Here is a 15,504-nt window from a genome sequence, read left to right as displayed (position 1 = left end):
TAAGCTAGAATTTCAGTCTTACTGATTTGTGTAGTCTGAAAAGAATTCAACTACATTTTGCCACCTCTGCTATCTCATCAACTCTTCAACTAATTAGTTGCATCTTTTACTTTTGCTAGAAATACAATTGGAGCAAGCATGTCTAGTCCATATTATTTCTCTAAAATCTAAATTGACAAAACTCTTTTACAAATCTGCATTTCAGATAATCAATTTGTGGCATTTGTACACCAACTGTATATGTAGCACTGTGCTAAATACTGTGAGAGGAAAAAATAAACGAAACTGTGTCCCAGGCTCCCCATTGATTCAAAGCTAAGCTAGAAACACACAAGAAGAGATGCCAGGATTTCCTGTTCTAAATTGGGACTGAAACATGTATTAAAGATGACATAATTTCCTTTACATAGGAACCAGGGGAGGGCATTCCAGACAGGGAGAAGACCTTGAGCAAAAACAGCCATAGCTACTTGGGAGGCTAAAACAGGAGGATGACTGAAAGTTCAAGGCCAGACTAGGATACAGAGTGAGACCCTATTGTAAAAACAAACCAAAAAGTTCATAGTTATAGAATGCAAATACATGCAAAAGAGAAACACACTTTCACACCTATGGAAATGAAACCTGGAGTTTTAGAGGATAAAGTAAATCTTCAGTTTAGTTTTTTTTTCTTTGCCTTACAAGCACCACTGTGGTCTCATTTTCACATGATAACCACACATATCAAAGCAAAGTCAACAGTCTTCCATCTAAGATATTACAATAGTACAAGTAGAAAAGAAAGCAGTATTTAGCAAGTGTGCACACACACACACACACACACACACACACACACACACACTTTGTATTTAAACTTCATGGAATCACACACACCTCAACAGTTTCAGAGTAAGAGCCATTTTCGTCTTATGTAGCATTGTGGTTATTGAAACCTAACCCTGAGTGAATTCACTACAAATATAAGAACATTTAAAATTGCTTAATTTCAGAATTAGATAGGTAAAAAGCAAGAAAAATATCTGTGGTCATAAATTTAATAATAACCCATAGTAGATATATTTAGTTTAAGTATTCCATGAGCATGCCAAAAATAATACATCTTCTGCCCCAAGCTTAATCTGGTTTCACAACATTATCTACCGTTATCTATCTTTGAGACTAAAATTGGGGTAATAATTTCTTCTTTCTCTTCACTCCTTATCCCTTCCAAATAGTTACTCAAACCTTCACATATTTAGCTTTGTTTTCTAAAGTCCACAACTCTGTCAGTATTGCTACCAAACCCATTGTCTTTTTGCTTTACTTTGTCCCCAGCCTCCTTGTTGCCTTGGCAACACTTTTCCTAAAAAGAGTGCCAACCTAATCGTTTCCTTGGCAATAGCTTCTTACTGCTGGGAGAAAAGTCTGAGGTTCTTCATTAGTTAGGGAAGCTACAATAAAAGCTGATTTCCAACCTGACATGTGTCCTATGTGACCTGCCCCATCCCTTTCTCCATCCGCTGATGTGATCTCTGTAAAAAGAAATTCCAGTGGAGATTTCAATACTTTTTCTGAAATCCAGACTGTATCTCCTTTTCCATTGAGTCAACTGTAGGCATTCAGCACCCTCTTAAATATAGCCTAGTTAAGGGCCACACTACATTTTATTCAGTGTCCTGATTTAATTAGTGTGAGTAACCAAGTATGTTATTAATTATGAAGGCTCTGCATTTATTATATATTTTTGCATCCGTATATATTTTGTATTTTTTATTCAGGGTTTCGATACTTTTATCTTAGCCCAGGCTGGTTACAAACTCAAAACTTTCCTGCTTCTGCCTCCTGAGGACCATGACTGCAAGCTTGTACCACCTTGTCAGTGTGGTGTGTGTAGACTGTGCAATAGAGAATTACACACTTCATTATAGAATCAGCCAGGTGATTAAACACCTTAACCAAGGGAGAAAAATGAAGAATTGAGGTAAGCAAGACTGAAAAAGTAAATCTGGAAGGCAATATAAGTATTTCCTAGTGTGATAGTGCTCTTGGGAGGTGAAGGAAAGGAGATTAGGAGTTCAAACTCATCTTTGGCTAGATAGTAAGTTCAAGGCTAGCCTGGGATACACGAGAGCCTATCTCAAAAGAGGAAAAAAAAAAAAAAACGGTAATTGCATTTGATAGGATGCCAAGTGAATGAGAAAGGAAAGCCAGCCCCAGCTGACCTTTCCCATACCCTAGAGTTTTCACACAGTTATATTAGATAAAGAGCAGAGCCAGGACAGCCATAGAGAGCTGGTGATGGGAAAGTGTCCCCTCCTGCCTTTTTCCTTCATAATGTCGCCTGAACTTTGTGTGCTCATTCTCTGTGCATGGCTAGTATGCCCTCACCCTTAAATCTCAAAGGGCCACCTCCGATCAGCCTAACCCCCTGGCTTTCTCTACTGCATCACTCTGTTGGCTTGCATTGAATGCAATGACATTTACGACGACTTTGTATATTACCTTCAGACAGTTTCAGAGAGTGAGAGCCATTTCCATTTTATGTAGTGTGTGATGATTCAAGTTGGAGTTTTTCAACTTTGCCTTGCTGCCAAAGCCATCAGCTCTTAGTAAAAACCATACTCCAATTTTGGATTCTGACCTTTTGCTTAGCTAACAATGTGCTCCCCATACTCAACAAGCCACATGCCCTTCAGCAGCTGCAGCATCAGTACACACCACATTCACTACAGTGTGCTGGGATGGTGGGCTGCTGGGTTGTAAAATGCAGAGTGTTAAAAATATCAAAAGCATTTTTACTTAATGATATTTTCAACCTATTCTGGGTTTACTAGATGTAACTACAAGCTGGGAGCATCTATATGCCCAAAATCTAGCACATAAAAAGCACACAATAAATATGTGTAGAGTAAAACAATGATTAGTTAAGTCTAGTGTTATAATCTGACTTTCCACCCAATTAGAAGCTCATGGAAGGCCAGGTGAGTTTCTGAGGTTTTGTTGAATTGATTCGTCCTTGTTGACTGCTTTGTGTAGCCACTCTTCACCTGTGCATTGAAGAAATTCCTAGCATATTTATCTATATATCTTTTTGAGATAGGCAGCCCTCCATTTCTCAGTAATTTTTGTTATAGTGTCCATAAACTGAAATAATACTTAACATCTCCATAGATGTAGCTAGTTGCAACTTAGCAAATAAATCCTCCTTTGAGGTCATTGGAAAAATAAAGTACATAAACTAGGAAAGGAAATGTTTTGTCTTATTTTTAAATAACCAAAGCCAAAATATTAAGATTCATCAGATGTTGACAGTGTTTGCTCAAAGCTGAAAGTCATAGCAAAGACAACTCTCAGATGTTGCACACTAGCATTTGCTTTTACTTTTTGATCATAGCAACCACCAAAATCCAGCTTCATGTAGTTTGAGATCAATACTATGCAGCCAAATGTTGAAACCAAGTGCAACACTGAGCCAGTGGTTCACACCTGTCTGGTTGATCTCAAGTTTGCTTCTCTGACACACTCTCTAACAACCCATAATCTCTCTGGGAATTAGCAATGACCTCCATGAATGCCTCAGAACACAGATTGAGAACCATTGGGGAAGGCTTTTAAGTCTAGGAAGCAAGAACTACTCTCTTGGATCTAACTTATTGCTGACCTTAGCAAGGGAGGTGTGTCCAGGCCACAATTTCTTTTCCTCTAAACATCTAAGTGCTAAGAGACCCTGTGGAGGTGGAGTGGGGGGACAACAGGTATTTATATGCAGAGCTAAGCATAGCACTTGATTCAGAAAGCTGAAGTAAATGATAACCCAGATCATTCCTGGAGAAAATAAAACTCCAATTTCTGTCCCGTTCTCTTTAGTGGTCTGCATATCTCTATCTGAACACCTGCTCACCATGTCTACTGTAGTCAGAAATGATACAAGCCTTCTTCATAGTGAGAAAACAGCTTATTTTCCATCTGCAAAGAAGCCATATTGTCTACCTAATAATGAAAAGCGTTCTACTGTCCCTGAAGTTTTTTCTCTTGTTAACTTTAACTCTCAAACACTCAAAAATAAACTTTTATTCTTCTTGACTCTTACCTTAGGACTCTCTTTCTCCATGTTACTAAGAGCCAAGATTCTATTTAAATAAAGGAAGGGTGGTGGAACTAAACGAGAAAGGACATTTCACCTCCCCTTCTACTTCAGTCTCAACCGGAGGCAAATTTAGATGAAGTTCAGATGAGCCATTTAGCAAAGTTGATTGCTTTACAACCATGGAGGCAGCCTCAAAACTTTGCCTTCCTCGGTTTTGAAGAGGGTCAGAAACTCATATCCTAGTTGGGCCATGCAGAGCCCTTTCCACAAATTTAAAAATCTGATGCATAAGAGCAAAATACCCTAAGTACTGAATTGTAGAACATGAGGTAAGAGAAGTAATATTAACACTCTGTATTGATATGACAGCTTGATTTTGTTCTTGTATCTCATTTTATTTTTTTTTCATTTTGCTGTTTCTAAAGAAAGGAAGAATGAATGAGAGAGAGAGAGAGAGAGAGAGAGAGAGAGAGAGAGAGAGACTCTTTGATTTGTATTAGGTGTCATCTAAAACTACCTCCTTCCCAAGTTGTTTCATACAAATAAGTTACCTTTACCTTCATAGTCTAGACAGAAATTAACTAGCAACACTTCTATTACCTACCACCTTCATCTGATGGATGTGCTGGATGCAGGTCTGAGAATGCTTCACCTTGCCCAAGGTACCTGATTAATAAGTGATGAGGCAGAAACAGGACAGAGAGACAGTGCCCTGTGATTGACAGGTCAGCATGTCTTGTTCCTTGCACAGAAGTGCTTCTCCAGCTTGCATCTTCTTATAAATTCCTCACATGTCATACACATGCTTTTACCCTTTATTATACCAACTTAAAATTTTACTATGCATTTGTTGTGCTGAACTTAGAAATTCAATGGAAATGCATACTTCTCTCTTCAGCCCCAGGCTTTTCCTCACCCTTTTTCTCTGAGGATCTCCTTTGAATCAGATCATTTGCTTCAGGTCCCTGATACAGGGGATCTCATTGGGAGCCTCACTCAGGAGTGGGGACAACAATTTTAATGCTGAGTCTTCATTACATACTTTTCTGTGCCCCAGGTCCAGGGAAAGAGTTGAACCAATTGATGGGGTCATCTTCATCTTGAAATATAATTCTTTTAAAAATTGATAACTATCAGACAGATGTTGGTTTTTTTATAAGAAAATACTCTCATACACCACCAAAAATAAGTTCAAACGAAAAAGTTTCAGTCAAGAATTAAAGAAATGGATGTGGTTTTTTTCCTAAAATACCAGAAACCTATAGCCTGTCCCTTTGAGTGTTTCTGCCCATTTATTACACCAACCAAACACTAGACAAATCTTTCCAAATTCCTATTTTATCTAAGTATATCCTTCTCCAATTCAACAAAACATCTCTACTTGTGTTAGTTCAGTGCTCCAAATTAATACACACACAAACAAACACACAAACACACAAACAAACAATACCTTGAATGTTCTTTGAATTCAATTTATTATAAAGAAGTTAAAAGACACACCTGTTGTGTATAGAAAGTGGAGGTTTAAATTTTGGCTTTCTTAATGTTCTCCTGATACCTGTTTAATTGGAAATGATCTGAATTCTAGAAATTAAAACTCATGGAATTTGTACACTGATGAGACAACTCAATGGCTGAGAACTCTGGTTGCTTTTGCAGAGGACCCAAGTTCATCAGCACCCACAGTGTTAAACTCCAGTTCCAGGAAATCTAATGCCCTCTTCTGGCCTCCACAGGAATTGTATACAAATAGTGCATTTATGTACATGCAGACAAAGCACTAACACATAAAATGAAATAAATAGAGAGGGAGGATTTCAAAGCTTGTGAAACTTTTATATTCTTCGTTCTTTATAAAGTCATATTCTTGCACCACTGCCATTTGTTAAATTCAACATTCAATATGCAGTGAAGATCAAGTAGGTTGGAATTGGCCATGACAATGCTAACCCAGGAAGGAGGAACAGCAGACACACAGTGACTGCCAACAGTCACCTGGGACACAGCAGGGATTAAAGAGCAGAGGCCAGGGGTGCAGGACTACTGGGATATTGTAATGGGGTAGAACAAAGATCCTACTGGTCAGCAATGCCCTTCCTACTTGGAACTCATGGGAGTTCAGCCTCTAGAATTCTCACATCCAGTATATATGACTGAGCCACACTGCCTGTGGAGCACGCAGCATAATTCAATGCTGTGTTGAAATGAGTTCTGTTCCATCTCAATTAGATTGGAAATTCCCAGAGGACCATGTTGTATCTTTCTGGGAAACCTCCATAGTTCTTTGCACAGTGCCAGGCATACAAATAGCATCCAAAAACACATCTAATGAATAAATGGGCTCATATAAATTAGAAAAATAATTAGTGCTCAATTACAGACACAGAGGGTTATTTTGCAATGCCCCGTGGTGAATTAAAGTCTAGGGCCACATCTTTGAGTCTGAGCCAAATAAGATATTGCCATCTTGGTTAACCGTTATTTAAATGTTTACTTTCCTTGTCCTGTATTATTATATCTCTCAGGATTCTTTTGTTCATCCAGCTAATGAAATGAGGATTGGGGAACTTCACCCTTCATTAGCTGAGACCCCTCTGTACCCACCCAAACTTGTTCTGCTAGGGAAGGACAAAAAAGGTAACATTGTGAAGCCGATGTGGAACTGTGCCCGATGCATGTGCATGATAAATCGCCACTTATACATTATGACATGCCATAGTCTATAAGTACTCGCACACATGTGCTTCTGACATTAATCCATATGGAATCTGCTTTTCATACTTTTGTATCTGTCAGTGTTCATAGCATTGTAACATGTTTCCCCTTTAAATTTCAGAATCAACTGATGAGTCTGAAGTTGACAAAACTCACTGTCTGAATAACAGTGTCTCCTCAGGCACCTACTCAGACTACTCGCCCTCCCAAGCTTCTTCGGCATCCTCTAACACCCGGATGAAAGTGGGGTCCATGCAGACAACAGCTAAAGATGCCGTCCATAACTCTTTATGGGGTAACAGGTGTGTTGAGAAGTCCCCCTTCTGTGTTCCCAAATGCTCATTGAAAGCAATTTTGACAAAGTGGAATCTACTTTATGTTGGAATTTTGTGTTTGGCATGTGAGTGGCACAGAACACAGAATATGCAGGTAAGCATGTGGGCTCTCCCGGGACTTTGGAGGGCATCCAAACCATCCTCCAGGGCCTGGCATCCATGCAAGGCCAGTGGGAAGAGACTATGGGAAGTCACAGTGGGAACTAAAAGCTTGAAAGTGAAAATTTGTGTTTGACCATCCCTAATAATGAATATATATTGGATTCTAAGTATGTATAACTCGCATTGTTAGCAAATGAATTCACATACTCTCAGGAAAGCAGGCATATGCTGGCAGTAGCTACTGGCTCAAATGTGCTATTAGCCCCATGCATAGTGCAGTCAAAAAAGTAGACAATCCCTTGATATACTATCTATAGGCCAATAGAAGACTATGGAATCATGAGAAGAAGGAAGAGATCTTAAGGGAGGAGGAAAGAGAAGGCAACAGCACACGTGACAAGAAGTGAAAGGGAGCACTTAGGGAAGAAGAGTAAAGGAGAGGACCGAATTAGAACAAAGTCTAATAGCACCCAAGCCTGAAGATGCTTTTTATGCTATTTTTTAATTAATTATTTGTTTACATTCCAGATGTTGCCCCCTCCCAGTCATCCCTCCCACAGATCTTCCAATTCCCCCTCCTCTTTGCCTCTGAGAAGGTGCCCCACTCTCTACACAGGAATTCCCCTTCAATGAGGCCTCAAGTCTCTGCAGGATTAGGCACATCCTCTCCAACTGAAGCTAAAGAAAGCAGTCTTCAGCTACATATATGCCAGGGGCCTCGGACCAGCCTGTGTATGTTCTTTGGTTGGTGGCTTAGTCTCTGTGAGATCCTAGGTGTCTGGGTTAGTTGAGATAGTTAATCTTCCTATGGGGTTGCCATCCCCTTCAGCTCTTTCAATCCTTCCCCTAACTCTTCCATAAGGGTCCCTAACCTCAGTCTAATGGTTGGCTGTAAGTGTCTGCATCTGTCTCAGTCAACTGCTGGTAGGACCCCCAGAGGACAGCCATGCTAGGCTCTCTCTGTAAGCACAACACAGCATCAGTAATAGAGTCAGGCTTTGGTGTCCCCCCCCCCATTCGATGGACCCCAAGTTGGGCTGTTCACTGAACAGCCTTTCCTTCAGTCTCTGCTCCAGTTTTGTCCCTATATTTCTTTTAGACAATAAAAGAACAACTCTAGGTCAGCAATTCCATCGGTCCACTTGGGACCCTGACTATCTACTGGAGGTGGTCTCTCAGGTTCCGTCTCCCAACAGTTGGGCATTTTGGCTAAGGTCACCCCCATTGAGTCCTGGGAATCTCACATCCAGGTCTCTGGGACTTTCTAGAGTGTCTCCCAGCTCCCACAAATTAATGAAATAAATAAAATAAAACTGGAGACTTGATCTTGTCTGAAGACAGCTTGTACTGATTAAAAATACCAGCATTTTTTAAATTCTTTCATCTGGTGGCTTAGAAGTGTTCTGAGTCAGAAATTCTAGGGGAAAGTAGGGGAAATCCCCTTGTCAGTCAGTCTTCAGGACCATGGTTGAAAGAGCACTTTCTTCATTCAATCACTCATTTAGCCAACATCTATCCTGAGCCCAGAAAGACCTCCCTCCTCATGTTTGCATTCTATGGAAGGACCTAAGATAGTATACAGTAATACACTAGGCAGTGTGCTACAAGGCCATGTTTACTCAGAATCTATGAAAGTCAGAGCCGGTTGAATTGGGATTTTTTTTTTTTTTTTTTTTTTTTTGGATTGTGGTGAAATAATGAGACTTTAACCATAAGCCAGGTGGGGATAAATGAGCTACACAAACAAAGGCTGGTGGCATTCTCTGTTACTTATTCTTCTTCTGGAAAAGTCACCTCTTCCTCTTGGTCATTTTTCTCCTCCTGCTTGTGTTCACAGGATTGCACCACCTTTCCCACAGCCTCTAGATGCAAAGCCATTACTCAGCCAACGGGAGGCTGTCCCTCCAGGGAACATCCCCCAGCGTCCTGATAGGCTGCCAATGAGTGATGCTTTCCCTGACAACTGGACTGATGGCTCCCATTACGACAACACAGGTTTTGTCTCCGAGGAAGCCGCAGGCGAGAATGCCAACAATAACCCTCTCTTAAGCTCCAAGGCTAGAAGTGTACCTGCTCATGGGCGCAGGCCTTTAATTAGGCAAGAAAGAATTGTCGGTGTTCCCCTAGAATTGGAGCAGTCCACACACAGACACACACCAGAAACAGAAGTGCCTCCTTCCAATCCCTGGCAGAATTGGACCAGAACTCCCAGTCCATTTGAAGATAGGACTGCTTTTCCTTCCAAATTAGAAACAACCCCTACTACCAGTCCCTTGCCTGAAAGAAAAGACCACATGAAGGAGCCTACAGAGACACCAGGTCCTTTTTCTCCAGGAGTGCCATGGGAATACCACGACCCTGCCCCTAACAGGAGTCTCGGTAATGTCTTTTCTCAAATCCACTGCCGCCCAGATTCGTCTAAAGGTGTTATCGCAATTAGCAAAAGCACGGAGAGGCTTTCCCCACTCATGAAAGATATAAAGTCCAACAAGTTCAAAAAGTCCCAGAGTATTGATGAGATTGACGTCGGTACCTACAAGGTCTATAACATTCCACTAGAAAACTATGCCTCTGGGAGCGATCACTTAGGAAGCCACGAGCGGCCAGACAAGTTCTTGGGACCAGAGCATGGCATGTCCAGTATGTCCAGGAGCCAGTCAGTACCCATGTTGGATGATGAGATGCTTATGTATGGAAGTAGTAAAGGCCCACCCCAACAAAAAGCATCTATGACTAAGAAGGTCTATCAGTTTGACCAAAGCTTCAACCCACAAGGAGCGGTGGAAGTAAAAGCAGAGAAGAGGATTCCGCCCCCTTTTGCACACAATTCTGAGTATGTACAGCAGCCCAGTAAAAACATCGCCAAGGATCTGGTCAGCCCCAGAGCCTACAGAGGATACCCACCCATGGAACAGATGTTCTCCTTTTCCCAGCCATCTGTAAATGAGGATGCCATGGTGAATGCTCAGTTCGCCAGCCAGGGGCCCAGGGCAGGCTTCCTAAGGAGGGCTGACTCCCTGGCCAGCTCCACCGAGATGGCCATGTTCAGAAGGGTCAGTGAGCCCCACGAGCTGCCCCCTGGTGACAGGTATGGCCGAGCAACCTATAGGGGAGGGCTGGAAGGCCAGAGCAGCATTTCAATGACTGATCCCCAATTCCTCAAGAGGAATGGCAGGTACGAAGATGAGCACCCTTCATATCAAGAAGTAAAAGCGCAGGCAGGAAGTTTTCCTGCTAAAAACCTTACCCAGAGGAGGCCGCTGTCTGCCAGGAGCTACAGCACAGAGAGTTACGGGGCCTCCCAAACCAGGCCAGTTTCAGCTAGGCCTACCATGGCAGCCCTCCTGGAAAAAATACCATCTGACTATAACTTGGGTAACTATGGTGACAAGACATCAGATAACAGTGATATAAAGACAAGGCCCACCCCTGTGAAGGGAGAGGAGAGCTGTGGCAAAATGCCGGCAGACTGGAGACAGCAGCTGCTTAGACATATAGAAGCTAGAAGGTTAGACAGGGTATGTCTGGCGTTTCTTTGTAAGAATTCCCTCCTGCCTTGGGTTTTCCTTTCCTGGCATCTCTTAGCACATGTGGCGGCGCATGAGTTACAGGAACGGTAGCTCCCAGAATTTTATTTTTATCTTGCGGGGGAGATGGATTGCAACCGTTTATTGTCAGTATTGCTAATGCTTTCTGAGAAGTCATAACTAGCAGGTGAATTACTTAGCAAATATAGCCTAAATAATGTTGGTAAGGAAGAATTTGACTCTATTATCTGGGATGGTCCTTCGATGTTTTCTAGCCATGGAAGCAAGGCCACCACTCCTAGAAATCAAAACTGTTCCCTGGTGACCTAAAGAGTGTTATTTTTATTGAGTCTATAAAAAGTGAGTATTTTACCCTTTTCCACACGGACTCACTTATATTAAACTCAGGCTTAATTTGTTTATAAAATTTTCACACTGCTACAGCTAAGGGACAACTGAAGTTATTACTTCTAACGAGCAATAATCTTCCCAGCAAATAACAGAAAAATAAAATAAGCAGGGATTAAATGCCCTCCTACACACTATTTTACTCTATTATAAAATCCTGCCACTTAGAATATTGGCTTTTATGTAGAAGGAAATTCTAAAATTCAAGTCAATCTACAAACAACAAATGCAGATGATGTCTCAAGAAGGACTACAAATGAAATAAATTAGTGTGTATAATGTAGCAAAACAAGGAAATAAATCCCAAATTAATCCTAATTCAGTTAAAAATTGAATCATAATACTGTGTGGAGTGAACAGTGATTGGAGAATTAAAAACAAAAACAGAAAAACAGTACAAAGCTTAGAATTAGTTCCTGTTGCCTGTTTGAATCTCTCTAAGAGAAACCAGGAATTTCATTTTCTAGAGCTTTGGCCATCTGCATCATCATTCACTGAGCCTTTGGCTCTAGGTCAGAAGACTGTGTGTGTCCCAAACTTATGTCAAAATTAAGGATTGTTTGCAAAATGGGGCTTTTCCCTCTTGTGTCTTCGAGTTGGATGTTCTGAGTTATATTACCCACCAGGATGCTTCATGCAGTCATTTTAGTTTTGCTGAAATGTTCTGCTTTTATGGAGCAAGTTCCCTGTGTTAAGTATTTCTTTCATTTTAAATCTGATTTGTAGATTGAGTCTACATGACAAGGAAACCGTTTTCCTAGAGAAAGAATGAACTCACAAATGTGGCTGTGAGCATTAATTTCTCAGCATGAAAATTAGTTCTGCCTTGCAAAGTATTTCATAATGTTTCAAATAAGTATATACTCCATCTCCTCGAAGGAAGTTTTGTTAAAGTCTCATGGCTGATGTCATAGTAGACACCTAGCCAGATGATACATGCTTTACCTTTAATTATACCCTCATGTGGACAGATAACTTAGGGGTGAAAATCTAGAGTCAAATAATATAATACAACCAGGAACTCTGGCCTCATGGAGACATGACCATATATTACAGGGTAATATAAATAGAAGAGGCTCTAAGAAGGTGTGAAGAGTGTATGTAAGATGACTAGTAATTAGAGACAGAAGAATGAATGGAAACAAAACATGATAATGGAATGACTAATGTGAAGTATTTGGTGTCATCGATTTACTGGTGTCATGGATAGATATGTCCCACACACTTTGTAACAAGACATTAAGAAGTGGGTGACTCCTGTAGCTGCAGAGAGTATAGGGGTGGGTTGGGATACATAGGTCTGAAGGCTCTGCCTGGTTCAGATAGCTAATGTGAATTTATCTGTATTTTTTTCATTGTTGTGATGACACCTCCATTTTTCATTGAGCTCTGTTTGTTTACAATTCTCTGGTTCTAGCACTAACTTTTCAGAGCCATTTTGATGTATATTTAATAGTTTCTCCTTTGATTCAAGAAGTTGAGTTACTTTAGACCACCACTCCAAGACACAGTTTTCTGGGAGATTTCAAATGACATTTTCTTCCCCAGTCAGCTGAGCTACTTAGCCATAACTCAAGCTGCATCACCTTTGAAATCTTCCAGCTATTCTCCCAAATGAATTCAGGGTGCCAGAGCGCATAATATAATGTCAAATAGTTTTGACAGAGCTGAGCTATTTACATTCTGTCCATGATCAGATAGCACCAGAAATTTGGGGTACCTCTTTCCTCCAAAAGCTGTACAATTCTGAGCAAACAGTAATTCCAGCAGCTACAAGATCTTTGTGATTTCACATAAAAGCCAACTGCCTACAGATCTGCTCCTATTATAAGCATAACAGTCCAACATGGAGTTGGCAAAAGATTTTAGTGTTGGCCTTAGAGAGACAGACAGCTTGAAGTACTTCACTAGAATAAGGATAGCATTGTCTCCCTTAATCACAAAGGCTTCCATGACAGAATCCCTCTGTAACCAAGAATAAAACAGGAGTCCAAGTGTCTTAGATTGTCCTCTATAGGACATTAAGTAATTAACCCTGAACAAGAAGAAGAGGTTGAGAGTCTTTTTCACTTTTGGCGTGGTGACAGTGAACTTTAGTCCCTAGCCCTTAGCAAACTGAATTGACAGACAAGTGTATCTCTAGTCATCTCTCTCCATAGCTCACCAAACTCTGGTGGTAAAAATCATTGCTTTGGGAATAGAATCCACCCATTAGTTCTCAATGATAACTAAGAAAAACAATACTGCATAAAACAAGAGAATTACTGACTGAAGCAAGTATTGCCAATAACTGTGTTTCCACTGTAGTTAGAAAGTTGATGCCAGACCATTTTAAAATATCTTAATTACTGAAGAGAAAATTTAAAAAATAACTGGCCATTAGTACCTGGCAAAGGATATTCACAATGTAAATATCACCAGAATGCTGTGCAAATATTTGATGCATACTTTAAAAAAGGAATAGCATTAACCATTTTTAAATTATAGCTGCCTTTAAGGCTACCACACATTATCTTGGGCAGAGTTAAAAGTTAGCATCTGTCTTTTATATATGTAGATCTGACAATGTGAGACATTGAGATTTATACCAGAGGGAAGCTTATTAAAACGCCACTGTCTGAAATTGCAAAACTAGGAGACTACTACAGATGAGCAATATTTGTCTCAGGATCATGACAGCTAAGAGACAGACCTTAGCCTTTATGTGAGAGCAGGTGTAAACAGTGTATCTTTGCTCTTGTCGTTTCTGTAGCTCTGGATGGTACTCATTTTGTGCACAACTAACCCTGTTACTGTATGCTTCTGTCTGATCGCGCGCATGTTTATAAAGAGTTACTGTTTGCCCGCCTTCAGTTCAATGTTATGAATTTAGATGTGTTCATGTAATGATCCGTTTGTGGAGCCCGTGTTTACATCCTGTCACATGGTTATCTCCTCTACTCAGAATGCTGCTTACAAACACAACACAGTTAACCTTGGCATGCTGCCCTATGGAGGTATTTCAGCAATGCATGCAGGCAGAAGCATGACTTTAAACTTGCAGACTAAGTCTAAATTTGACCTTCAAGACCTACCTCTTCAGAAAGTAAGTATGGACTGCCCTACATGTGTCAGCATTCCAAAGCCACTCAATGTTTGCTCACCTGATGTATTTAGGCTATGCATCCAGCCCTGCTTGTTATGGACTCTCCGTGGTCCGAAAGCACCAGGGAAAATGATGTAGAGCCTGAGTCCGTAGCTGCTCGGTGTTTATTGTAGCCAGACTGATTACCAGACTCTTGCTTTTTGGACTGAGCAGGCACATCCTTTGAGATTGCTTTAAGCATCATCTTTCTACTTAATTTCTATTCTTCCATGTTTTTCTTTCTTTTGTATTGACACATTTATCATTTACTGTTCTGGAGGTGACCCCTGACATCCCTTGGTGAAGCACTCTGAGAACAATGCTAAAAACTGGTTTTGGACTCGGGTGGCTTCTTTAGAAGGCATAATATTATGACTGATTGGGGCTGTTGAGATGGCTCAGCGGTTAAGAGCACTGACTGCTCTTCCAAAGGTCCCGTGTTCAAATCCCAGCAACCACATGGTTGCTCACAACCATCCATAACAAGATTTGACACCCTCTTCTGGTGTGTCTGAAGACAACTACAGTGTACTTACATATAATAAATAGATCTTTTAAAAAAATATATTATGACTGAGCATGGAAGTTAAGTGTTTAGCACTGTAAAAAGTCCACTTTCCTTGTGGAAATAGAGCACAGGAGGAAGAGATGTAAGTAGTAACAAGTCCATATATTTTAAACAAAAATGTAGGCATATTAGCAAGGAAATAATACTGTATATTAATGAGAGGGAGAATTCCCGTGGTTAAGAAAACATTTTTCTTGTTCAGTCAGCACTGGGAATGCCCATTTCGTCTGCTTAGACTGATTAATGCTTTTCTGTTACATCTCAGTAGAGACTAATGAGTCATTTTCATACAATGTCACTATGACTGTATATTAATATGGTCATTTTTTGGAGGAATCAATACAAAATAGAAAAGCAGAGTGATAGCAGCCCCCAAACATTTCTGCTTTCTGAAGAAAATTAAATGTGGGAGAAATTCCCATGGCTTTATGCCTCACACTTATGGTTGAATGTCTGGTAACATTCCCTAATCTAGATCCTTTTATCCATGCTTTGGGTAGCATAACATAGAGATTTTATATCCACAACTTTAAACACATGCACAGAAAGAAAGACAGACAGACAGGCAGACAGGAAGGCAGACAGACAGACAGACGGACAGAGACACAGAGAGAAAGACAGAGACAGACAGAGACACAGAGAGAGACAGAGAGACAGAG

At 40.6% G+C, this 15,504-nt stretch overlaps 1 protein-coding gene across 15 annotated transcripts in view; it reads left to right on the top strand.

Moving 5' to 3' along the window:
- Nucleotides 1–15,504, top strand: part of Lrrc7 (leucine rich repeat containing 7) — a 444,829-nt gene that overhangs the window by 365,372 nt on the left and 63,953 nt on the right. For 7 of the 15 annotated variants that reach the window (XM_029537669.1, XM_029537671.1, XM_029537679.1 and 4 more), the window contains 4 exons: nt 6,592–6,703; nt 6,903–7,083; nt 9,056–10,736; nt 14,098–14,238. In XM_029537669.1, coding sequence (XP_029393529.1) covers nt 6,592–6,703; nt 6,903–7,083; nt 9,056–10,736; nt 14,098–14,238 — 2,115 coding nt within the window. Of the gene's footprint in view, nt 1–6,591; nt 6,704–6,902; nt 7,084–9,055; nt 10,737–14,097; nt 14,239–15,504 lie in introns of those variants that run through there. The other 8 variants (XM_021197138.2, XM_021197140.2, XM_029537683.1 and 5 more) reach the window with 4 other exon arrangements.

Source organism: Mus pahari, chromosome 4 (genome assembly GCF_900095145.1).
Source record: "Mus pahari chromosome 4, PAHARI_EIJ_v1.1, whole genome shotgun sequence".
NCBI lineage: Eukaryota > Metazoa > Chordata > Mammalia > Rodentia > Muridae > Mus > Mus pahari.
Note: the sequence above shows the minus strand (reverse complement) of the source record. Positions and strands in the feature narration are given on the sequence as shown.